This window comes from Pipistrellus kuhlii, unplaced genomic scaffold (genome assembly GCF_014108245.1).
Source record: "Pipistrellus kuhlii isolate mPipKuh1 unplaced genomic scaffold, mPipKuh1.p scaffold_m20_p_34, whole genome shotgun sequence".
Classification (NCBI taxonomy): domain Eukaryota; kingdom Metazoa; phylum Chordata; class Mammalia; order Chiroptera; family Vespertilionidae; genus Pipistrellus; species Pipistrellus kuhlii.
The window spans coordinates 1484275-1510222 of NW_023425534.1; the positions used below are offsets into that span (position 1 = coordinate 1484275).

General features: G+C 65.2%; 1 protein-coding gene across 2 annotated transcripts in view; it reads right to left on the reverse strand.

The window, feature by feature from the left end:
- The window catches only part of AJAP1 (adherens junctions associated protein 1), a 65777-nt gene that overhangs the window by 13346 nt on the left and 26483 nt on the right, over positions 1-25948 (reverse strand). For both annotated transcript variants that reach the window (XM_045570540.1, XM_036461108.2), the window contains exon 2: positions 17387-18192. In XM_045570540.1, coding sequence (XP_045426496.1) covers positions 17387-18188 — 802 coding nt within the window. In that variant the 5' untranslated portion in view covers positions 18189-18192. The remainder of the gene's footprint in view (positions 1-17386; positions 18193-25948) is intronic.

Below are 25948 nucleotides of genomic sequence, written 5' to 3' on the forward strand. Positions count from 1 at the left end.
CACCGGGCCAGGCCCCGGGAACAGGCTGTACCCAGGACTCGGGCCCAGGTGCCAGCTGAGCCCGTGACCGCATTACTCACCGTTGAGATGGAGTCTATATTTAGCCCTGAAAATGGTGAATGGATCAGAGGGCTAAGCTGAGGGGAAGGCTCCCCACAGCGCCCGGGCCCCGCTCCTCCGCCCAGACACGCCTGTCTGCAGGCGAGGAGCCTGGTGCAGCCTCGGACCGGCTGGCGCACAGTGGGGCGCACAGTAGGTGTGCAGAGCGGCGGCCCTCAGCCTGGTTAGCAGAGGCTCTGGCCCTTTCTGGGGTGGGACAGCCGGGCTGGCGGCGGGCTCAGTGAGGGCCCTGACACGGCCAGGCAGCTGGAGGCTGGGGCGCAGAGCAGGCTGGGGGGGGGGGGGGGTGCACACTTCCCCTCGGGCTCTCAGCACCTAAAGGCTCAGGGGGTGGGGGGACAGAACCGTTAACTCTCACAGCCACCGCGGTCTTCATGCCGCCAGCCGCCATCATATTAACAACAACAGACAGACAAGTACTAAACGGATGCACTAAACGGCCCCACTACCCCGGCCCCAGCCAATGGCGTGTGTGGCCCTCCTGCTGCCCTAGGTGGTCCCCTTCCCCCAGGAGGGGTGGTGATGAGGCTCCTGGCTGTCCCCGCCCACCCCAGCTCCCAGGGAGACCCTGCCTGCCGCTGCCAGCCACCTGAGGGCGGGCCTCGCCCACCTGGGACTGGCCTCTCCCCACAGCGTGCCCAGGGCTGCGGCCCTCAGGGGGAGGAAGGGGGCAGGTGGCCTTGAGCACTGTCCCTGCCACCACCGGCAGGGCAGGGAGGAGGGCCCAGGGGTGGGGCCAGGGCCGGTGGCTGAGGCAAGCCCACGGGAAGACGGCGGCTTGTGCTTTGCTGGGGGGTGGGGGGGTGAGACACCGAGTCCCTGCTGGGGGGACGGCCCCTCGAAGGGGAGCAGGAGAAACGGGAGCGGGCGGTGTGCAGTGCAGCGTGGGACTCAGAACGGGGCGCCCTGGCTCGGGAACAGAGAGCCATTGTGCTGCCGCCCCCAGAGCCCCAGTCTCGGAGCAGCCTCGGGGTGCGGAGGCAGGCGGGGGCCGCAGGGCGGAGCCAGGCTGCACCCCGAGGAGGACGGCCCGGGAACCCGGTGCCCAGCTCCGTCTGCACGGCCCACCGGCTGCAGAGCCGCCCCCTGCAAAGGGCCGGCGCTCAAAGTTTAGGCTTCTGGCTCCCGTCTCCATGGCAACCCGTGGCAGCAGACACCTGGGTGGGGCTGCACCCAGCGAGGCTCTGCCTGCAGGCACGGGCACCCACATTGCAGACGACCTTCCCGTGTGAGGAGGTGCCCCCTCCGATTCTTCCCCACGCACTTCCAAGTGCCACCAAGCCCCGTGAGCTCGGGGGGTACAGAGACAGACACAGACGGGGCGGGGCCGGGGCCGCAGCCAGCCCACGGGTTCTCCCGACAGCGTTTCCTGCACAGGGGCCGGCACGGAACACAGCGCCGCCAGGCCCAGCGGGGACAGGCCGGCGTGCAACCCCCAGAGGGACACCAGACGGAGAGGGAGCCTGGCGGCCTTTCTCCCCCACCCTCTGCGCTCCCCGGGTGGTCCGGCCGGAGCAGGCGGGGAGCCCGAGCGTCCCCTCAGACCCCTTCTCCAGGCCGAGCTGAGCTTTACTATTTTTCAATCAAAGCACCAGACCTGCCATGCCCTGCAGTCCAGGCTGAGGGTGTGGGTGGTAACCCCCCCACCCCCACCCTGCAAAGGCCCGGAGAGAGGCCGCAGGCAAACGGAGGAGCCGAGCGCCTGCTCACAGGGAGAAGGGCCGGAACCAGTGCCCCAGCCGCCATGGGTGCTGCTGGCCGGGAGCGGGGTGCCAAACCATGAATACGGGTAACCGCCTCCCAGCCAGTGGGCAAACTCAACCCTGGGGCATCACCGAGACTGTGTGTCCCTGAGAAACACTGTTCCATCGCTCCAATCTCTGCCTCCGTCACTCAGCGTGACTGCGTGTGAGGGTTTGGACGGTTTCCTGCGGGAAGGGGACCAGCAGCGAGCTGCACGGGGCCTCCGCCCTCCTTCCTCCAGGGATTCCTCCTAGGAGGCAATGACCTTGGCCCCAGTGGGGGGCTGCAGGAGGGGACTGGACCCCGGGCCCCTCAAGAACTGCACAGCCCAGCATCCAGGCCGGTCACCCTGCCCTGTCCTGTGCCCCCATAAATTACCGGGTTCTACTTCCTGTCCCACCGCCTGGGGGCCCACTGCCGTGGTGCCAACCCTTCTGCCCGGCCCGAAAGCAGCATATGTCTTTGTGTGGGCAGGGTGTGTGTGCACGTGTGTGCACCTGTGTGTGCTGTGAACATACAGCTGGGAGAGCTGGTGTGTGGGCACAAGTGTGCACATGTGTGTGCCATTTTTATGTGTGCATGGGGCTGTAGGTGCAGCGTGTCTGTGTGCAGACCGGCCCATCTCTTCCTCGCGAGGCCTCCGGGGGGCGCTCGGAGCCACACGCTCCGACAAAGCTCAATAATTGCTCTGCTGATTGATTCATTGACCTTGGGCCAATCACTTCACTCCGCCTGCTCGTCTGCCAGAGGGAACGTGCATGAGAGCCCTTTACAAATCACGCAGCATTGAGCAGACGTGAGGATTCAGCTGGAGGCAGGGACGGAGGCAGGGCTCGGCGGCACCGGGGAGCCGGGGCTCCTGGCTCTGGACCCACAGGCAGAGCCGCAGCCCATGCTGGGAGCCTGCCTCGCGGCCCCGATGCGATGACTCAGGCCCTCGAAGGCCAATCTGGTCCCCACGCTCCCGCCCCTGGGGTCACAGCGACATTGACGGAAGGCTGTGTGCCTCTGCCTGTCTCTGCGCTCTCCTCCTCCTATCAGCCCTGTCACCTGCCCCTGCTGTCCACACAGACCCCTGACACCCCCCCATCGCATCCCCCCACCGTCCCAACGGCTGTCACCGCGTCCTGGGGGCTCTGGCTCTGCGCTGACCCCCGGACATGCCTCCTCCACAATGGCATCACCGGGACCGACAACCATATCACCGGGACCGAGCAGCACTGGGCCCCGCCGGTCAGGAGGCCATCGTTCCCGGCCGGGGCGAGTCGGTAAGCCAGGATTCAGTCTTGGCAAGACCTCCTGCCGGCGGAGCGAGCCAGGCTGACCTTCACTTTGCATGTCCGCCCCAGCAGCACGGAGCGCTGACGGGTTCAGGTCAAAATGTACAAGATGAGCCCCTGGGGGGGACCGGAGAGGGAGCAATTAGAAAACCAGCCAGGCCCACGTGGTCGCAAGCTCCTGGCAGAGCCTCAGCTTTTATCTGATCGCTCACGGCTGAGTGAATGGGTGAATGAATGAATGAATGAGTAAATGAATGTGAATGAGTGAATAAATGAATGTGGGTGAATGAATGAGTGGTGACCTTGGCGGTGTCGAAGGTCACAGAACCCCCAGGCATTCTGCAGAGTGCCCCTCGGTTTGGGGAGGAAAGGCGTGAGTGGGCGCTGTGCTGTCGGGGACTCCCTGTAGGCCCCTGGGGGCCCCGGGCCCAGAGGGCATTAGCCAGGTGTCCACGCCACCCTGTCCGGGCCCGCTGTGTGTGACCAGTGCTTCCTGTGGGAACCAGCATCTGCAGAAGGTCCCTTTCCGGGTGGTAATTCGAGGGGTGACGTCTCGTTCCTCGCAGCTTTCACCCCCTTTTCCTCTGCTGGTTTCCTGGCCTGAGTGTCACTGTGATGGCGGCCGCCACGCTGATGCCACCGTTTCTCTGCCACCAAGGAGAGCCCCCTCCCCGTCTCTGTGTTCACCAGGGGCCCATTCCGGAGGTTTTCGATGCGGGGGCGTGCGAACCTCTAGGACACGCCGCAGCTGACGGTGCGGGCCGGGGCTGGCCTGCCCCTGAGACGGCCACGTAAGCACGTGGCAGCGGCCGGTGGGTGGGTGAGCCTCAGGCCGCCTGCCGCGGTGGCAGAGGGGGACGTGTCTCTTCGCCAGCGGAATGTCAGTCAGGCGGGTGTGCGCAGCGGGCGAGGAGGGCGGAGGCCGCTGGGAGATGCCGCTGCTTTGTGTTTGCATCTGGAGCGGCCTCCTCCGGGGCAGCGGGAGCCTCCTGGCGCCCGCGGTGCCCCCATCGCACCCTCGCTTCCTGGGAAACAGGACTACCCAGGACCGGTGTCCCCCGGGCTCAGCCCTGGCACCGCCCCCTCTGCCAGGAGCCCTGGTCCTCCAGGGGACAGACCTGGACACGAGGCCGCGGGCCCGGCCGCTCGCCGGTCCCGGTGCTGGGCTCCCGGGACTCTCAGCCGGAGAGCCGGGAGGCGTCTCTCTGGCCGTCACGTGGGAAGCCCTGACTCTGTGCCCGGCCCTCTGACGAGGATTGAATCGTGTGTGCCCTGGAGGCCATGTCTGCCGAGACCTCAGCCTGTAGCTGCATTTGGAAAAGTGGGATGAAGCTGAGGTTACACTGGAGGAGGCTGGGCCCTGCATCTGATGACCCGGTCCTCCTGCAAAGAGGAGAGGCCGCACGGACACACAGGGAGAGACCGGAGTGATGCAGCCACAAGCCAAGGAATGCCGGCAGCCACCAGAGGCTGGAGGAGGCAGGAAGGACCCCCCACACACACTCCCGCGAGGGCCTCCAGTGGGAGCTCGGCTCTGCCCACGCCTCAGACGCGCCCGGCCCGAACAGAGAGGCTCGATTGCTGTTGTTTTAGGTCCTTCTGTCTGTGACACATGTAAACAGACGGCCCCCTGGAAACCAACAGAACCCCAACCCAACCTACCCCCTTGGGTCAGTCTAGCGGCCCCTCCCCAAGCGCCCTCCTCCTCCCCAGGAACCGGCTCTCGTGTGCATCTGCTTATCTGCTCACTCAGCCCCCGTGAAAGGCTGAGCTCGCAACCCCACCGGCCACTGCCCTGCTCCCGTGTCACCCGGATGGCCACCGGCACCCTGCTTGCAGCCGAGGAAACCCTGTCTTTGCAGGTGCTGGTCTGACAGCTCCCCGGGGTCAGGACCCCAGAGAGTGCCACTGCCTTCCGCGCTGCCGAGGATGGCGGCCGGGCCAGGAGGAGACGCTGATCTCCTACTGTCCGAGGCTGCCAACCTTTTTGTTTTTCTTTCTTTCTTTCTTTCTTTTTTTTTTTTTTTGGTAGCCCTCACCCAAGGGTGTTTTCCATTGATTTTTATGGAGAGGGAAAGAGAGAGAAACATCGATGTGAGAGAAACACATCCATTGGTGGCCTCCTGCACACGCCCGCCCAGGGCCTGGGCTGGGGAGGAGCCTGTACCGAGGTACGTGTGCCCTTTACCGGAATCGAACCTGGGACCCTTTGGTCTGCAGGTCGACGCTCTATCCACTGAGCCAAACCCGCTAGGGCTGGTTTTTTAATTTTAGAAGACTTCGGTAAAAAATGCACATCACTCAGAATTTCACCACGGTCAGCATACGGCCAGTAGCGTTAGCACGTCCCCTGGCTGTGCAAACGTCCCCCGAGCTTCACCTTGCAGAACTGGAGCTGTCCCCTTTAAACAGTACCCCCCCCCCGCCCTCCGTTCCCTCAGCACCCCCAGAACCTGCCGCCCAGCCCCCTGCTCTCTGCCCAGGAGCCCATGGCGCTGGGAGCCCCTGGCGGCGGAGAGAGCAGGCCTGGCCGCGGTGCTGGCCTCCCTGGGCGTGTGTTCGCGTCCATCCTGCTTCGGCGTGTGACAGTCCCTCCCTGTTTTAAGGCCCAGTAACATCCCATCGGCGGACGGGCCACAGCTCACCCGCTCGGCTACCGACGGCACCTGGCTGCTGCCCTGGTGGCGACTGTGGCTGTAACGCTGGTGTGAGTGGCGGGTGTGACGGAGGGGTACAAGTGCCTGCGCCCCAGTTTCAGCTCTTTAGGGGATCAGCCCTGTCACACCCTCTCCTCTCAGAGAGGTCTGTCCAGGTCTGTCCCCTGAGCTCCAGGAGGATGCCCGGGGGGGCGGGGGGCAGTGCTGACCCCCCTCTGAGGACACAGCGGGTGGCCTGGGAGGTGTGTGCACCGGGGTCCCCCCCCCGAGCAGACACCCAGGGGCAGGTCACAGCAGAGCTCTGGGGGAGGCAGAAGTAGGGGTGCACGTGAGCTCACATGCACCGCGAAGCCAGGGGTGTGCAGCCTCCGCCACGCCCAGCCCCGCAGACCGAAACCCACAGGCAAAGGGGCAGCACCGGCCGCCAGAGCCCCCCCCCCCCCCCCACCCCGGCTCAGACCAGGCTGTAAACGTCTGCTCCGAGGCCCCGTGTGCGGAGGGACGGACGCGGCACACGCCAGCCGCGGCTGCGAGCGCCAGCCAGCAGGACGCAGGGGAAGGGAAATGTAAATTGATCCCCGCCTCCTGGGAGCCGGCTTCAGAATCTGTTCAGAATCAAATTAACTTCCTGACTTATTTCCCCCCAAAGTGGGAAGGCAGCAAGGAGACCTGGGCCCGCGCTCAGGGGGAGACGCAGGGCGTTTCCCGCCGGCTTCCGGGGCCTGGACCCGGGCATCGGGGTGGACGGAGGGTCCAGCCTGCCCTGGAGGGACCTGCTCTCCCGGGGGCAGCCCCCCGCCCGTGGCCAAGGGACGAGGCCCCGGCTCACTTCCCGGATGTGCAGCGGCTGGGAGACCCCAGGGCCTGGCCTCGGAGACCAGGCAGATCCTTCCTTCGCCCCACCATGTCCTGCCTCCCCCCCGACCCCATCCGGCCTCCCATCCACACTCCAGGCTGCCCCGCCGGCTTCCACCTGCCTGTCCCCCTCCTGGGCCCTGGCCAGTGAGCTCAGGCCCCGCTGCGACCACCATGGTGCCCAGGGCTGTGGGCGCTCAGGGGCCAAGGGCCACGGCTCTGCAGCCACGCAGACTCCCTAACGCCTTTTAGCCTAAACTGTAAGTAACTTTAAAATACCATAAACCCCGAGGGCGGTGGAGAGGACGGAAAACACCCTCGGTGAGGGCTACCAAAAAAACTTAAAACAGAACCCCGGGGCTCTGGCAGCTTCGGACGGTAGGAGATCAGCAGCCCCCTCCTGGCCCGGCTGCCATCCTCAGCAGCATCGAAGGCAGAGACACTGTCTGGGGTCCTGACCCCGGGAAGCTCTCAGACCGGCCCCTGCAAAGACAGGGCCCAGGTAGCATTCCCGTGTCATCCTTGAAACCGGGTCCAGGTCCCGGTGCACCCCCCCCCCCCCCGCAATCCGCTGTGTGACCTGGGCCGGCCCCGTCACCTCTCTGTGCTGCTGGTTCCGCCTCCGCCGAGTGAGCATCAGAGACGAGTCCGTCTCCCGGGACGGCCGAGCGCCTCGTAGGACTTAACCCCGTCCGGCCTGCCTCGTGGTGAGTGCCAAGTACACGTCCTCGTTCACGTGGAGGCCGGGAACGGATCGGACGCCCCTCCCGCACATTTCCCAGGGCCGCCAATGCGTGGCTTCCTCCTGAGAGGCAGCATCTGAGCCCTCCTCCTCTCAGAGCAGCGCGGGGTCAGACTGCGGGCCTGGGATGGAGCGGTCAGGGTCAGGGTCAAGGTCAGGATCGAAGGGCCTTTCAGATCGCTCCTGCTCCGTCCCGGCTGAGCCAGGTCGATACCGGGGCGTGCCGGCTCACGGCGCGGACGGGAGCGCAGCAGGCCCGGCGGCCGTGCAGACCTCACGTGGCTCCTGGCTCGCTGGCTGGCTCCCCCTCCCGCGGCTCCTTTGATCCACATTTCATAAGGGCATCTCGCCCTAGAATCATGAGCGCAGAAATCAGAGCGAGAACCTTCTGCGTTCTATTTCTGGCTCTGACACCGACGACGCGGGTGGGCAGGTCAGAACTCCAGAAGTTTCTCTGTTCCCTGGGAGACAGCACGAGGCACCGGGGCCTCCCCCTGCCCCTGCCCCTGCCCGGGGGACCCCTCCCGGCTCTCCCACAGCACCTCCCCCCATCGTGTCCCTTGGGGTCAGTGACGGCAGCGTCGGGACAGGGCAGGCAGCTGCTCGCACAGCTCACTGGGTTCCCACGGCCGCGTGCTGCCTGAGGACTGAGGACTGGCTGAGGCCACCCACTGGTGGCGAAGGTCCCAGCTCCTCCCACAGAGATGGGCATGGAATAGCTGATGGTGGATGGATGAATGGATGAATGGATGGATGGATGAATAGATGGAAGGATGAATGGATGGATGGATGAATAGATGGAAGGATGAATGGATGGATGGATGGATGGATGGATAGATGGAAGGATGGAAGGATAGATGGATGGATGGATGGATGGATGGAAGGATGGATGGATGGATGGATGGATGGATGGATGGAAGGAAGGATGGATGGATGGAAGGATGGATGGATGAATGGATGAATGGATGGATGGAAGGATGGATGAATGGAAGGAAGGAAGGAAGGAAGGAAGGAAGGAAGGAAGGAAGGAAGGAAGGAAGGAAGAATGGAAGAATGGATGGATGGATGGATGGATGAGCAAACAGCATCCTCTTGGACAGCATCCCTATGGTGTGCCCGGCTTTGGACACAGGGCTTAGAGAAGATCCTGCAGCCACGGGGACAGAGCACATGGCCCTCAAGCCTCGGGGACAGGCTTCCGGAGGGGACCACGGCACGTCCACGAAAATAAATCAGGGGAAGCCCCAGCCAGTCCCGAGGGGCCTGCCCTTCCCGGGTCAGCTCGGCAGGAGCAGCGGGAAAAGCGGGGCCACAGCCCAGGCTGCTACACTCCCGCGGGAGGAAGGCCGGGTGCGCCGCACTCAGAATAAGGAGAGGCCGCAGAACTGGTCACACCCAGATCATGTCCGAAGGCCGCCTGGACGGAGGGCCACCGCTGACACGCATGCACCTGAGCGTTCCATGTGCCGGCCTGGCCTGTGCTCCCGCGGCTCCGCCCCCTGCTCTGCACAGCCGCACGGGCACGCGGGACCATGGGACGCGGGAATCGGGGTGCTGCTCCCCTTAGAGCGAGCACAGAAGGCTGCGCGGGCCCAGCGCTGCCTGGATGCGCCTCGGGGTGACAGTCACCCCACTCCCGGGCACGGCAGCAGGTGGCGCCTCTCCTCCCTGCCTCCTCCTCCACCAGGACGAGGGAACATCCCAGGAACATTCTGGAAACGCCTGTTCTCGCGGGGGAAGAGCCCCTCCTCCCCAGAAAGCCTTGCTCTCGTGGGGCCCACAGGCCTCCTGCTGACGTGTCCCCCGAAGAAGAGAGAAGCGCGGCATCTGACGGGCGGGGGGTGAACCCTGTCCCCCCAAACACGCAGAGGCCCTAACCCACCCCGCTCCTGTGAGCTGACCTTCCAGAGGGTGTGTGGGCAGGGCAGTCAGGGTAAAGCCAGACACGGGGGAGGCGTTTCCTAAAGGGTGATCCGAGGAACCCCATCCCGGTCAGTTCTCCACACTCGGGGTCCTGCGGCCACATGAGTTTGAGAAACGTCTCCATGGCAACGGCTCCTCTCCGCTCAGGAGACCTGCCCACCTGTGCCCACCTCGTCCCGCAGACATTCTGCTCCTCAGGTGCCGGCGGCCCTGGCTGGCTCTCGGGGGACATTCAGGCCACAGGGCTCAGCTGACTGGGCCCCGAGTCCTGGGTCGGCCACTGACACCGTCGCCAGGGGAGCTCACGGCACGTGCCCTCCCTGGGCGGGGTCACGTGGCCCGGCCCTGAGCCGGGCACAGGGACCGGGGACGGGATGGGAGCTCAGCTCACCCTCGGGCAGGAGTGTCCCGAGGAGCAGGGGAGGGTGTGTGCCGGGCGCTCAGCAGGAGAGGGGTGGGGAGGCTTCAACCAGCCTGAGAGAGGGCCCCCTCCTCACCCCACATGCACCGACCCACCCACCTGCCACTATCACGGCTCTGCCTGCCTGCTGGACCGGGGTGCCCTCCTGACAAAGACTTTTGGGGATCCCTCCCGCAGGCTGTGTCTGCACCCCACACCGTCCTGCTACCTGGAGCCCAAGGCAGGCAGGTGGGCAGCTCCCCTCTTTCCTCTGGGCTGCCTCGCTCACCTGCACCCCTGGCTCCCTCCCTCAGGGCCCAGGGCAGGGGGAGGAGGGCGTGGCCTAGCCTCCAGGGCGAGTGGGAGGAGCCTGGGCTCAGACCTGGCTGAGGACATGTGATCCCATCCACTGTGGGGGAGGGGGCGGGCAGGAGGGGGACAGGGGAGGAGGGAGGGAGGAGCCTGAGCCTGGCCAGGGAGTCCCCTCTGTCCCTCCCCCCCGGCTGCCAGGCTCCCGGACCAGGAGCCAGGCTGGCGGGGCCTCTCTCAGGGCGTGAGGGGGTTTGGGGGTGACAATGACGGAGGGCCCGCAGGATGAAAGGGGGAAACCACCAGGTGGGGTGTGGCCACACGAGTGACCTGAGCAGTCAGGGTACCCAGAGGAATAAACCTCCCTGTCCCCCGTCACCCAGTCCTGGCTCTGCCCGCCCTCCCCCCTACCACCACCCCCATGCCTGCCCTGTGGGAGTCTGGGGTACGGGCAGGGCAGTTTAGAGGCTGCTTTCCCTTGAGAATCAGCTGGCCCGGCCTTCCCCTGGGGGGCAGAGCCCGTCTCCCAACGACCTTGCCCGGCGGCGGCGCTGCCCAGGTCTGCGGGCAGAGCAGCCGCCCGGCTCACGTGGCAGCGCCAAGGCTGTGCCCCGGCCAGCGTGGCAGGCGGGCAGGGTCAGGGCCGGGGCCGGGGCCGGGGCCAGGGCTGGGCCAGCAGGTGCGCTCCGCACTCCCCGCGTGGCCCACGTGGCCCATCCCTGTGTCACTGGGGTGGTTCTGAGCCCGCTGCTGGGAGAACCTTCCGGAACGGGAGCCGGCCGGTTATTGCTGAGCATCCGCACCTGGGAACAGACTTCGAGGCGGAGACTCGCTGAACCACAGGGAAAGCACAGCCGCGGCCGTCTGGCCATATGGCTGCGAGTCACATGTCCGCAGGGAGCTTGGCGGCGGCTCCGGCGGGACCGCAGGGGGCGCTGCAGCTCCCGCAGGCCCAGCTGCCTCGGGGTGAGGCCGGCTGCCCCTCGCCTGGGGCCCTGGCAGCTGGATCCCAGGCCAGGGAGGGGCTCAGGGCTCAGGGAAGGGGCAGGTCTCACACCCCCAGCCCCACCCCCACCTCCAGGAAGACAGCTGGAGCCCGGGAGGGGGAGGCCCAGGGCTCCTGGTCCTGCTCCACTGGCTGCTGCCGGTGGAGGGGAAGCGGCCAAGGCCATTGCTGGCTGCCCGCAGGAGCTCAGGGCCTGTGAGCCCTCCAGCACCCGAGCGGGAGGAGGGGGCCTCAAGGTTGTTCGCAGGAGCCTGTTCCTGGAGCCCTCCCCCCGCTCCCTCTGCGCCCCCTCCCCCCCGGTTCCCCACGTGACTGGCCTGCCAGGGTTCTGGCCCCCGCACCCCGCATCTCCCTCCCCAGTTCGTCCTGCCCACCGGCCTCCGTGCTGCCCAGCCTCAGTCCTCTGACGTGGCCGCCCCGCCTTCAGGAGACCTGGCCGCCCCGCCTGGCCCGGCCCGCCTCCCCGCCCACGTGTCCAGGATAACCATGAGGGCCGCTGAGCGCGCTGCCAGGCTTCTCTCCCTGTGTCAGCGCTGCCCCCGCCTGTCACTCCTCAACATGTCTAACCTCCGCGAGGGGCGGCTGTGTCCCCTCTCCCAACCCCACCCCCATCCCTTCCCCGTGGGGGCTCTTCACGCCGCTCAGCACCCGCTGCACACCCATCCTCCCAACAGTCAGACACAGGCTCCCGAGGGACGTCCTGTCCCAGGTCTGGTCTCAAGGCTGCGCTCCCTGCCCGGTGCGGGGCTGAGAGCCAGCCATTGGGTGCAGTGGCCGCCGCCGGATCTGCCCCCACCCACTGCTCAGTGAGGGCAGGGGTGAGGCAGACCCATTCTGCAGGATGTGTTCCCTGCACCACCACCCCCGTGTCCAGGTAGAGGGGTCTCAGCCCAGGCTTCCTCCTGCAGCTCTGGGGGGCCTGGCAGAGGGGGGGCCCGAGAGTGAGCGAGGCAGCTCCCAGGGCAAAGCGCCTCAGGACGGGCACAGGATGTGCAGGAATGAGAGGCCTGCAGGCCCCACACTGTCTCAGGAGGAGAACGGGGCGGGGGGGGGGGGGGGCACAGGAAGCACCAAATGCAATAAGTCGAGCAGGCAGCTTGCGAGGGGAAATGAGAGGAGCAGGATCGAGTCATCAGCAGAAGAGCCCGCGGCTGCTCTAATGAGTCGGAGCCCGCGTACCCATTTGCCGTGCACACAGCTTCGCTCAGCAGAAGCCGGCGGCGCCCTGGGAGGCCGGACGGGGCCAGAGGGCGGGGTGGGGGGAGCACAGCCCGTGATCACACAGTCTCCCCCAAAACCACAGCCCGCAGGGGAGCCGCGCGGCGTCCATTCGAAGGTCCCGGGGGAGCCCTCAGGCCAGCCTGGCCGCGGACACAGGTCAGGACGTGTCTCGGGGCTCCACACGCTTATGTGTGTAGATGCTCTTAGCCTGACAAAGCCACGCAAAACTGCTCAAGCTCAGGAGTCATTTGCTCCCTGTACTGTGTCTTTAAATCAAGGACGGACTCACTTCCCTCGCAGCAAACACCCGGCCCAGTAACTAACAGGGGCTCGGTGTGTCCGCCTCCCTTCCCTCCCTCCCAGCCCCGTCCTGTCCCTCAAAAAGTGACGTCATCACGAGGCCAGCTCCCCAGGTGACCCCTGGAGGAGAGGAGAGGGCGCCAGTTGTCCCTCCCGCTGACGGACGGAGGGATGCCACACGGGGACACGGAGGCCCAGGTGACAGGGACGAAGCGACTCGCACATCAGCCCTGGGAACGCCAGAGCGGGTTCCGGTGCGACAGCACCAGGCAGGGCCGCGGTCACCTGAGCCCGGCGCCGGGAGCTGCTGGGCGACCGATCCCGAACAGAGCGAACCCTGAAGGACAGTGGGGACCACGGAGCATCCCCGGCCCTCCCGGGGGCAGGCCGCCCCTCCGCTGAGGACCGTGCCCATGAGTCTGAGCCGGTGGAGAGGCTGCGGCCCCGGCACCCGCGGGCAGAGGCTCAGAAGCCAGGGCCGGGCAGGCCGCCCCAAGCACGAGCTGTCGCGGAGCACCGGGGCCTGGAGACTCGCCGCGGGCCCGGCAGTCATGGGACTCGGCTGCTTCCATTCCCCGCGGCGCCTTTACGAGCTGTGAGATTAAAGCCCAGGAAATGGCTTTCCATTTTCCTCCCAGGAGGCTCGGTGATTACAGACTCAGAACATGGCCAGCAAGAGAGCTGTCACCGGAGCAGGCACTCGCACTGGGAGGCCTCCTCTCGCGGCCTCGAGTGAACTCCCAGCCCACCTGACACGCACCCTCTGCCAGCACCATGGCGGCTGGGGCTCAGCGCCCTGGGGAGCCTGAGCGGGGTGATTTTCCATCCCGGCGGCTCCTTGCCGTGCCATCTCTGCCTCTGCACAAAGCACCAAGGTCAGGGGTGAGGACGTGGAACCTCATCAAATGACCTCATCAGATGACTCCACAACAAAGCAGCAAATCACCACAAAGATAATAAATGTCATTATCATCATCGTCACCATTACCATTACCATCTCCATCTCATCACCATCATCATCATCATCATATCTTCCATCATCACCGTCCTCACCATCTCCATCTCCATCTCATCATCATCATCACCACCTCCATCATTATCATCACCACCATCATCACCATCATAATTATCATTGCCTTCATCACCATATCACCATCATCAATATCATCATCACCACCACCATCTCCATCACCATCATCACCATCATCACTATCTTCCATCATCACTGTCATCACCATCAACATCTCCATCTCATCATCACCATAATTATCACTGCCTTCATCACCATATCCGAACATCATCATGATCATCATCACCATCATCACTATCATCATCACCACCATATCACCATCACTATCATCATCACTATCATCATCACCACTACCATCTCCATCATCATGATCATCATCACCATCTCCATCATCACTGTCATCACCATCACCATCACCATCATCACTATCATCAGCACCACTACTATCTCCATCATCATCATCAGCACCATCACCATCACATTACCATCTCCATCTCACCATCATTATTACCATCTCCATCATCATCACCACCACCATCATCGTGATCATAATTATCACTGCCTTCATCACCATCACCATCACTATCTCCATCTCCATCATCACCATCATCGCCATCCCACCATCACCATCTCCATTACCATCACCATCAGCATGATCATAATTACTATTATCACCATCACCATCTCCATCATCGTCACCACTACCATCACCATCGCCATCTCTATCTCCATCAGCATCATCATATCCATCATTATCATGCTGCCATTGTCATCACTGTCATGACTTGCATCACCACCACCACCATCATCATCATCATCATCGAAACAGCAGCAAACATGTACCAAGCAGCTAATGTGCTTGGCACTGAGCACCTGGCAGGTACTGTCTCACTGAACCTTCACAACATCACCAGATGCTTAATTCCGTCATCTCCACGGAGGCAAAGAGAGGACAAGCAAGTTGCCCGAGTTTGCACAGCTCATACAGGACAATGTCAAGGAAGTGAAGGCAAGCAGTGGCCCCTGTAACCACTCACCAAAACCAGGAGGAGTGCCCAAGCAGTTCACTTACAGGGGGACGGGGTGGAGGGGGGAGCTTTGACGATTCCAATCAGTATCCCATGTTCGCTCCTGAGAAATCACCGAGTGCCCCCAATCAACAGCCCCTGCCCTTTCTACACCCCCAATGCCTGTGGTGTGGAAACGTAACATGCTCTGTCTCTACATGTCTCTACAGAAGCCAACGTAAACTTACAGCTCCACAATCTGGTCCCAAACATCCCTTCGTGGCCAGGAGCACTGCCCTCATGAATTCTATCGTTTCCTGGAACCCGAATGCCAGCCTTCAGGGTGCCCCTGGCCGTGAGTGAGCACAGATGGGTCTGCTGAGGTGACAGGACTCCCAGGTCCCTGGCAGCGTATGGCCCTTGACACGTGCAGCTCCGCTCTCGGAGCCCGCTCGCTGGGTATTTTAAAACAGCTGGTGTGCATGGGGGTTCCCGGTGCCAGGCACCATGTCTCACGTTTGTTCATTCACCGAATCCTCACAGCAACTACTCAGGAGAGGCAGAGACTGAACGGAGCGGATAAAGACAGCGACGCAGAGAGAGATGAGAACCTCCGTGTCACAGAGCCGCACGCCGCAGAGCCCAGATTCACACGGGGCCGCTGGCCACGCGTGCACGGTCCCCGGGGTCTCTTTAAATTTGGCCTAAGACGCGTGAGCCGCCGTCACTCTCGGGAAAGAGCGAGGAGCTGGGTCCACATGTGGTGATGGCGAAGGCCAGGGCGGCTCGGAGGACGCCTGCCTGGGGTCTCGGTGTCCCAGGGGATGGTGGCCCGGAGGTAGGACCAGCTGGCCAGGGAGGTCCCCCGGTCAGAGGCACCGTCTCCCCATGTCTGCCTCTCCTCGCCTCGGCCCGGAAAGCGAGGGCCTCTGGTCCCCGCCCAGCCGGCTTCCCTTCGCGGCATCACCGCCGCTCTGCGCCCGCGCGCACGTATTTACCCCCTTCCATCTGTTTTGCTAAACAAATTAATTCCGCACCAGATTCTGCGAGGGGAACTGTGCATCTTTTCCAACATCTCAGCTGCCGAGTTGGATTTGCGACATCCCATGTCCCGGGAATTCATTCGTGTAGCCTTCTAACGTGGTCCCCAGCGCGTCCTTCAGCCGTCACACACGTCATGGGAGGGAACGGAGTTGGGTTCCCATCCGTGTCTACACAGTCAGGGCCAAGTACCTCGTGGTGACGGTAACCGAGGTGACGGTCCTCACTTCCATCGCCAGGACGGCGTGCGAGCGGACCGAGATAAAGACGGAGGCTTTGCAAGCTGCCCGGGGCCTGGCTCAGAGATGAGGGACAGCAGCCCCAGGGCCCGACGCCTGAGCCCTGCCCTCAGGTCTGCATCCCAGCCGGCTGGCAGGCCGTGGCCGGTAGCTGGACGGACAGGGAGGGGAGGGGGGTGAGGGAGGCAGTCAGCCTGTGCACGGCCCTGTAGACGCATTCCCGGGAGGCGCCCCAGCTCCCGGCCCTGCCCGCGCCCCGAGAGGAAGCCAGGTTCTGCTGTGTTTATCGGATGCTGCTCTCTAGGGAAGAGGAGGGAACCACCACTGCCTTGTCCCAGGGAGGGAGAAAGTAGGCCATGGAACAAAAGCCACGCGCTCCACAAAGCCTGCCCCGCTGCTGGCCACGCCGGCCTGTCCCGCGGGATGCAGTGACGAGGGCAGGGGTCGGGGCAGCGGAAACTGCCAGGTGCTGCAGGCAGACCCTGGGGAGCAAGCCCTCCCCTCCTGGGTTCTGGAAGGCCCCGCCAGGGCCCGAGGAGCCCCCAAACCTTAGGACGTGCAGAGCAAGCGGGTGTGGGGGAGGCTGCTGCCCCGCCCCTGTGCTCATGCCCTGGACACGGCACCCCTTCTCCCGAGTCAGCAGGTACTGCTTGTCGCACACACAGTCCTACCTATGCACCCGGTCATGGAGAGAGGGCCTGGCAAAGGGGGCTGGAGGCAGCCGGGACCGAGGTGCCCTTCTCTGCTGTCCTGCAGCCGTGCGGTGGGGACACTGGGGGCCACGGGGGGGGGGGGGGGGACGGGCCTGGCCCGGGAGATCTCTCAGCCCTCCTCCTCGGGAGCCATCGGAGGATGCGGTGCAGGTGGGAAGGAAAAGGAAACCTCGTCGCAGGAGGCGTTTCCCGCCCGGCACCCGGCACCGGGTCCCAGGCTGCTCCCCGTCCTCCAGCGCCCCCAGGACAGGACCTCCCAGCCGCCCCTCCCACCCCATGGGAGGCCCTTCCTGCCCCTGCCCTGGTCGCCCCTTCGTCTAAAGTGAGCCTCGTCCAGCCCATCGGGCAGCGGCCACCGCAGAGCCACGCTCTGGGGACATCTGAAGGCTGCCCCGAACCCTCACTGCCCAGACGTGCCCACATCTGCTCCTGAGTGCCCCCCCAGAGGACGCACCGCCATGCTGGACCACGGCGCTCTGGTCCAGGGGAGGGGGAGCTCAGCAATCTCTCCCACAGCACGGCGGCCGGCACCTGCTCCAGGCCTCTCCCTCCCGCCAGCCTCAGCTCCGGCTCCGGTACCAGCCGGCACGTGAGCACCGCACGTCCACCGCACTGCGCCCTCCCAGACGCCCCAGCCTGCGCCTGGCCCTGTGCCTTCGTGTCCGAAAGTTTTCCTTTTCCTTCCCCACCTGCACCACGTCCCCCCAAGAGACACCCCCCAGGCCGGCTCAGCACCCCCGAGCCAGGCCCCCAGGAAACCCCTCCCTCCGAGCGAACCCCAACCAGAGAAGGGGGCGTACCTGAGGTCTCCCCCAGGATCCGCGGGGGCTTGGTGTCTCTGCCGCTGTCTCTGCTGGGCCTGGTGGAAGGCTCCGTGGTGCTGAGCCCAGCGGGGATCCTGCTCCTGGGGTCCAGGGGCGCCGTGACCCCCTTAGTCTGCAGCGTCATGGCGGTGGCCGTGGTGGCCGTGGCCGCGGTGGCCGTGGCGGCGGTGGCCTTCCGCGTCTGGAAGTAGGAGGCCGTGGTGGGGCCGTCGGGAGCCGTGCTGGCCGCCAGGGCGTCCTCCTCGCCCGTGGGCCCCCACACGATGAACTCGGCCTCCGTGGTGGGCCGGCCGCCGCGCGGGTGCGAGTCGAAGCCGTTGAACACAGGCAGCTGCCGCCGGCCCCTCCGCAGCAGGGCATGCTGGTCCGTGGGGGCCCCGCCGCCCACGGGGGGCGACGGGGAGGAGGGCGCGGGGCCCAGGGCAGGGCCGGGCTTGGTGGCGGTGGCGGGGGTCTTGGCGAGCCCCCCCTTGGGCCCCAGGGCGGCCACCTGGTCCCGGGGTCTGTGCGCCCGCTTGGCGCGGGGGCTGGGCATCTGCCCGTGGCTGCGCTCCACGCGGGCCGGGCGCGGGCTCCACACGGGCGCGGGGATCCGGGCCGGCTGTCCGCTCTTCATGCTCCACAGGCGGGGCGGCCGGGGCGAGGGCCGGGGCAGCAGCCGGAACTCGGGGCCGGGGCCCAGCGCCTCGCAGGCCGGCAGGTCCATGGCGAGCTGCAGCATGGCGATCAGCACCCACGCCTGGCTCCCCAGCGCGCAGCCCGGCCAGCGCACGGACATGGGGCTGCGGAGAGAGAGGGCGGTCAGAGCGGGGCCCTGCGAGGTCTCTCCCCCTCCTCCTCCCACCACCGCCCCAGTCCCTGAGCGTGGGGCTGAGCCCATCCTCCCTTCACAGCAGAAACTCATGTCCAAGGCTGTTCCCTGGACCTAGTCATTTCAGATTAAAAGCACACACACACCCACACACACACACATACACACCACACACACACACGCACATACACACCACACACACACACGCACATGCACACGCACACACACCCCACACACATATACCCCACACACATACACACACACATATACACACTCATACACACAAACACACACATACACACACGGGTCCTAAGAGCTGAATCCCAGCCTGCACATCCCGTCACGTCTCTGCAGGGAGCTGCAGGGCACAGAGTGGGCGGGCAGCCACCGCCCACAGCTTGGGGGACACCAACCCCCGAGCCCCGGGCCTGGCTGTCCGCTGCCCAGCAGACCTCGAAGGCCCCTTGGCCAGCAGTGCCCAGGACAGGGCAGCGAGGATGGGAGGGGAGGGCCGGGCAGCTCCTCTGGGTCAGAGGCCACCACCAGGCGGCCCTCAGCGTGCAGCCCCCTCGGAGGTCCACTCAGCACGGCGCCTGGCGGACTGCACGGGGTAGGAGGGTGAAGACCAGGCGTGTCCAGAGCCCGCACGGCCCGCGCTCCCGCTGCCCCCCCCCCCCCGCCTCCTCGTGTTTCAGTGGGATCTGCTGTTTTCCAGCCGCCGTGGCTCCGCGTCTTGCTGGGCACACGCCACCTGCTGGGCTGCACGGCCGGTGTGCGACACCCGCTCTGCCGCCCCCCTCACCTCCTGGGCAGGGCCCTTGAAGCCCACCCGCCCCTCCGCCCAGGGGGTGGGAGGAAGGGCACTGCCTGGGGGGTGGCTCCCAGTGTGACCTGAGCTCCCAGGTGGCTCAGGGGGTGTCGCGTGAACCCAGAGCTGGGACAGCCACGCAGAACGAAGTGGGGTGCGGCCCACACGCCCTCCCACCGGCTTGGGTAACAGCACCATTCAAGCCCGAGCTCGTCACACAGGGCTGACAGGAGCCCGCCCCCGTGACGGCTGGGGGGGGGGCCAGGCAGGGAGGCAGGGGGAGCCCGGTGCAAGGCGCTGCTCAGAACCGCGCGGGGAGCAGGGCATCGGGCGGCTGAGGGCGGCGGCTTCCACAGGAAATAAACCGGGAGTGCGTGTGAGTCAGTGTGAGCGTGCGCACAGGTGTGCATGGGTGTGTGTGTGTGTGTGTGTGTGTGACTGTCAGCATGAGACTGAGTGTCAAAGTGGGTGTGGGTGTCCCTGTGTGTGTGTGTCATGTGCGAATGTAGAGTGTGTGTGTCTATGAGGCATGTTGGTGAGGGAGGGTGAGTTGGTGTGCGGGTGTAGGTGTTGCTGTGAGTGTGTAAATGTGTGAATGTATGTGTGTCTGTGAGGTATGTTGGTGAGTGTGGCCGTATGTGTGAGTGTTGGTGTGTATCTGTGTGGGAAGGTGGCGAGGTGTGTCTGTACATGTGTATCAGGGAGTTTTTGTGAGTTAGTGTGTGTGTGTGCACCTATGTGTGTGTACACCTGTGTGTGTGGTACACACCTGCGTGTGTGGTACACACCTGCATGTGAGTTGATGTGTGTGTGCACCTGTGTGTGTTTGTGTATGTGTGCACCTGTGTATACACCTGTGTGTGAGTTGGTATGTGTGCATCTGTGTATGTTTGTGTGTGTGTGTGTGTACCTGTGTATACACTGTGTGTGTGCGCCTATGTGTGAGTTGGTGTGTGTGCACCTGTGTGTCAGCATGTGTGTGTATCAGTGAGTGTTGGATGTGGGTGTGGGTGAGTGTGTGGGGGTGACTGTGTTGCTGTGTGTGTCATGGGTTAGCGTGGCCATGTGTGTGCCCTCCCAGGCCACCCTGCCCTGCGGGGCTGCCCTCGTCTCCCCGCCTGGGAAGGCGCGGCTCTGAGCGCTCAGGGCTGTGGGGTCCACGGGGCGGAGGAAGGAGCTGGCCTCCGAGCGCCCACGGCCAGGGAGGGCTAGCCCCCAGCTGCGAGCCCCGCTCCTCCACCTGCTGCCACGGGAGCTGCTCACTGGGCTGCAGCCCCCGGCTCCGGTGTGCACTCCCCACAGCCCGCCGGCGGCGCAGGGCGCCTGCCCTCCTGCACGGAGCCAGGTCAGCGTGCAGCTCCCATCACGCCCGGCGGTGCTGCCGGGAAGATGAATGGCTTAGGCTGCTGGTTCTCCAGAAGCTGCTCATTCGGACTCGGGACTGGCCTCAGAGGAACGAGATGCTGCTTTAAGCAGGTGGTGGCCTCGGCCAGCGGGCTCCACTGGCAACTGTCAGGCACGCCCAGGCCTCAGCAGGCCTCCCCAGGAAACACTGGCAACTTGGGGTACCAGCCAGCCCCACCAGGCCCCACCAGGTCCCTCCAGGCCCCACCAGGCTCCACCAGGCCCCACCAGGCCCCACCAGGCCCCACCATGCTCCACCAGGCCCCACCAGGTCCCTCCAGGCCCCACCAGGCCCCACCAGGCCCACCAACCCCCACCAGGCTCCACCAGGCCCACCAGGCCCCACCGGCTGGCTAAGAGCAGCCACGCGCAAACCTGCCAGCCGCAGCGCGTGGAGAAATCGCTCCGGGAAATTAAGCAGCCCCGGGCCCGGGCCTGCCCGCCCCGCGTAACTTCATACACGGGGTACTCCTGTGTCTTCACCAATCCTGCGCTGTAATTGGTTACCATGGAAACCCCTCATTTCCAGGCCACCCGGCTGGTATGCAGAAAAGCCAGCCCACTGCCGGGGCGGGGGGCCTGGTGTGTTCCCTCTGCGTCCTGTCCGTCCTCTCTGAAGGGGGGCGCTCACCTGGGAAGTGGGGAGGCCGGGCAAGCCGGCGGGATGTCTCAGGGGGGTCTTTAGGGTGATGGCGTGTTCTGGAATGACTAGCAGGATGGTTGCACAACCTGCGAACATGCTACCACCAAGGGCCGGCACACGCTTAGAGGGCGAGGTTCAGGGCGTGTCTGTGACGCTCAGGAAGCGGGTTGTGGGAAGGCACGGAGAGAGCGGCCTGGGGCTCGGGGAGGGGGCCGGGCCGGAGCCAGAGCCGTGCCTCGGAGCTGCAGGCACCCGCAGGAGCACCGAGCCTCAGCTCCATCCCTGCGCCAGCCCGCCCTGAGAGGGGGGCCTGGGTGCCCCCACCCCGGGCTCCGCAGGGTCCCAGCCCAGCCTCTGGAAGCCCTTGCTGCCGCCCCGCACCCCCATGGCCTCCCAGGGGAGAACGGGCTCCGCCTCCCCCTCTCCCGCCTGCAGCCCTTGCTTCTCCTCCTGACATTGTCACGGAGCTCTTCCCCCAAGCACAGCTCGGTGAGATGCAGTGGCTGCGATCTGTCTCTTCTCCACGAAGGAAGGCGCTGTCAGGGAGACGGGCACCTCTCCCCCTCAGGTGGTGCTTGCCCCCGGGGCTGGGGGGCCGGGAGGCAGTTGCCATGGGAACAATCTGTGGGGCTGGGGAGCACAGATTCCTCGTTCCTGGAAACCTGGGCTTCCAGGTGCTGCTGGCATGAGAGGCCTGAGCCGCCCCAGGCCCCAGGGGTCTCCACAGGGACCGGGGAGCCCCGAGGGGAGCAGGCATGGATCCCCACTCACACTCAGAGCCGCCTTCTAGAACGCAATGGCGCTCTGCTCCTCCCAAAGACAAGAGGCCAAGGACTGTCTGAGAACACGCCCGGACCCCAAGGCTGTGCTGAGGGGGCAACGGTGGCTCCGTCAGCCCGGACCTCTGGGTGGAGTAAAACTCCGGGTGGGGGACCCCTGGCCGGTGTGGCTCAGTGGATAGAGGATAGAGCATCGGCCTAAGGACAAAAAGGTCCTGGTTCAGGTCCCGGTCAGGGCACATGCCCAGGTTGTAGGCTCCATCCCCATTGGGGGGGGGGCATGTAGGAGGCAGCCAATGGACGGTTCTCTCTCGTCATTGATGTTTCTCTCTCTCTCTCCCTCTTCCTTCCTCTCTGAAATCAATAAAAACATATTTTAAAAAGAAAAAATTTCTCCAGGAGACTTTCCCCAACATCCTGCCCTCCTCTGGATCCAGCACTCACTCCACTAGGAGGGACGCCAATCTCAGAGGCGGGGGGGACATTGGGGTTCCTGGTGTGGCAAAGGCCCGACAACCCCTAGGTCCCCCCGATTCCACGCTGCTCCGGGCTCTCTGGCACTACCGTCCTGGGGAGGGGCGCGGTCCCAGGGCCAGCACCACCCGGTGGTCCCTCCCCTCGCGCCCGGGGCCCCTCCCCCGCCCTGGGCGCTCGGAGCCAGTCTGCAGAGCTCCAGGCACGCGGATGCTTGCAGGCTCCTCGGGGGCTGGCAGCGGCTGAAGGATGGCAACGCGCTGGCTGGCGTCTGGTTGCCCGGGCAACGTGCCTGAGCATTCCGGAGGAGTGAGGTGCTGAGGAGCGGAGGGTGGGGAGCCCTGTGGGCAGGAATGTTCTCTTCCCGGGAGCGGGGCGTCGCCCAGCTTGTGTGTCTGGCGCTGTGCACCCGCTGTGCCCGGAGCCCGTGCCGCCTGCAGGCCATCAGGGACCGCGAAGTGCCTTCGGCCAGTGCCTGCCCTCCTGCCGCACGTCCGTGCCCTCTGGGCAGTGCCCCACAGCTGGGCGGCCTCCCCAGGTCAGCCTGCTGCCCTGCCAGGTGCCTGCTTCTCCTGCAGGTGGGGACAGAAGCCTGAGACAGGCCCAGGACAAGCTGGCCCCTCCAGGGTCTGGCCTCTTCTCTGCACTGCCCTCTAGGCCGGGGGTGGGGGATGTCCGGCCCACGGGCCCCGCCAAGGCCTGGGGGTGAACTCACTGTCTGACCGAATACCGGAGGCTGGTTTTTAAGTCGGTAAGTCTGTGTGGCTCAGGAATGGCGTTCTAAATATCCAAATGGCTCCAGGCCAAGGAGCAGCTGGCAGAGCTGGGCACTCACGGGGCTGAGGGGGGATCCTGCGTCAGTGACCTGCCCCCACCGTCACCCAGAGCGAGGCCAGGACTCCCAGAAGGGCCTGGGGGGCCAAGCCAAGCCTGCACCCCCCGCAGAGCTTCCCAGCCATCCTCAGAGAGAGACCCCCCCACCACCACGGAGAGGGCGGTGACAGCGCTGAGATGCAGGCCTGCAGCAGACCCACTCAGTGCACCGCTGGGACCGCCCAGCACCAGCCATGACAGCGAGGCTCCCGGCCCTCCCGGGTGGAGAGCCGAGTACGCGCCCTGTTCCTCCTTCAGGCCTGGTTGAATCGGACTTCATATTCATTTTTTTTTTTAAATACGTTTTTATTTATTTGAGAGGGATGGAAAGAAACAATGATGACAGAATCATGGATCAGCTGCCTCCTGCACGCCCCACACTGAGGATCCAGCCCGAAACCTGGGCCTGTGCCCCGGCCTCCTGGTTGATAGGTCGACGCTCAATCCCTGAGCCCGCTGGCCAGGCTTCCCTGTTCGTTTGTAAGCAGAGATAAAGAATGGGGGGCAGGCAGGCCAGGTGGGGGGTGACCCTTCAGGGCCGGGGTCCTGGGCGGAGCGCAGCACACCCCACCCAGGGGCCAGGGCCCCAGCTCACGGTCGCCAGGCGGGAAGAAGCCCACGGGGAGGGGCTTAGCAAGCACGTGGACAGAGAGCGCGGCAGACACGCACAGCAGAGGACCGAGCCCGGGGCGGGTATGCGCACACCGCCCTCGGGGATGGAGCCCCGGACAGGCACACGCACACGCTCCTGGCAGGCGTGGCTGAGCACTCCACGCTCTCTCAAGCCACCCGCACGGCCACCTTCTAGGAGGAGCGGCTGGTCCTCACATTTCGCAGGAGAAAGAAAAGCACACAAACAGTGGCTGTGCTTCCTTCCAAAGAGGCCTCAGCACAGCCCTGTGCTGGTGGAGTAGCCACCAGCGTGGAGAAGCTGGCAGAGTAGCCACCAGCCATGGAGAAGCTGGTGGACAAGTCACCAGCCATGCAGAAGCTAGCGCTGGAGGGCCGCCCACCTAGGCCTGGGGGTGCACACTGTCCCCATGTGAGAAGCATGTGCTCCTCCTCCAGAGCTTTCTGGGCACTTCATATTCGGGGGAGGTGCAGCCAGTTGTTGGGTGCGCAGGAGGCTGGACTCCCGCAGGGCTGACGATAGAGCCGCTGTGTGTCTGGCTGCCGAGCGGGGGATGAGTCCCAGGACCCCCAGGGCCGGCTAAGGGCTCCCACCGCTAGCCTCTGGCCCCCAGAACCCCAGACCATCCCTCAGGAAAAGCTGGGGTGCCGCGCTCCTTCCTGGGGGTGACTGCTCGGAGGGGCTCAGCGTGGCCGTGGCATCGTGGGCTCTCACGCGTTGGAAGGTAAACTGAGGCAGGGCAAATCAATAGCATAAGAGCCAAGAGTAGGAGCGATGGAGGTGGAGTAACCGCAGCTGGACCTGGAGGGGCTCAGAGCCTGGGGGAGGCCCAGGGGGAGGCCCTGGGGAGGCCCAGGGGAAGGCCGGGGGGAGGCCCAGGGGCCGCACACCCACAGGACATCGGCCATGGGGGCGGGGCCCGGCAACAGCCAGCTGGGGTGAGGAGGGAGGGACCTTGCAGGTCCTCCTGAGTCTGATGCGCAGGCCCTGGTAGTGTCGGGGGGGAGGGGGAGGCCTGGCCTAACTCAGCGAGGACCAGCCCACCCCAGGGGCCTTGGGGAACCTGGGGGTCCTGACACAGAGGCACGCATGGGCACCTACAGGCACACATACACATACATGTGCACATGTACCCACACATGCACACACACACACACACACACACACACACACTTGCAGAGACCTCACTCCGTCCCCAGATCTAGGGCCAGAGGCTCACCTGGAGACAGAGGAGCAGCTCGAGAGGAGCACCCTGCAGCCCGTGCTGGGCCCCCTCCCATCTGTCCCCCTCTTCTACCTACTCCCCACCCCACCCCCACCCCCATCCCCACCCCCACTTAGGAACCAGGCTCCCCCTCTTCTACCCACCCCCCACCCCCACCCTCACCCCCCACCCCCACCCCCACCCCCACCCCCACTTAGGAACCAGGCTCCCCCTCTTCTACCCACCCCCCACCCCCACACCCACCCCCACCCCCACCCCCACCCCCACTTAGGAACCAGGCTTCCCCTCTTCTACCCACCCCCCACCCCCACCCCCACTTAGGAACCAGGCCCCCCTCTTCTACTACTCCCCTCCCCCACCCCCACTTAGGAAGCAGGCTTCCCCTCTTCTACCTACTCCCCTCCCCACCCCCACCCCCCACCCCCACCCCCACTTAGGAACCAGGCTCCCCCTCTTCTACCACTCCCCTCCCCCACGTCAGACAAGGCCCCCTCCCCTCTGGCAAGAGTCCCTGCTGCCCGGGCTGGCCTCCCTCCCCCGCTCTGAAGCCCTGGGCGCCGGCGCCCGGGCGGGCACTCTGGTCCGGGACAGAAAGGCCAGAGCCACCATGGGAGCTGGGGCTCCTTCCGCAGCTTCACACCCCGGGAAGCCCTCCTGTCCCTCCCCACACCACCGCCTGGCAGCCCTCCATGACTGCCCGACCCCCACCATCCTCCCCCCAGGCCCCATAGGGTTTCCTCCAAAGCTCAGAATCCACCGCCACCAGCTCCGCCGTGACCCCGTGACCCGCTGGCGCCCTCCCACCCCGCGCCGGCGCGCCCTGCACCCTGGCAGCCCCGAAGGCTCCGCACACAACGGCAGAGGGACCTGCCGCCGGCCTCCAGGGCTGT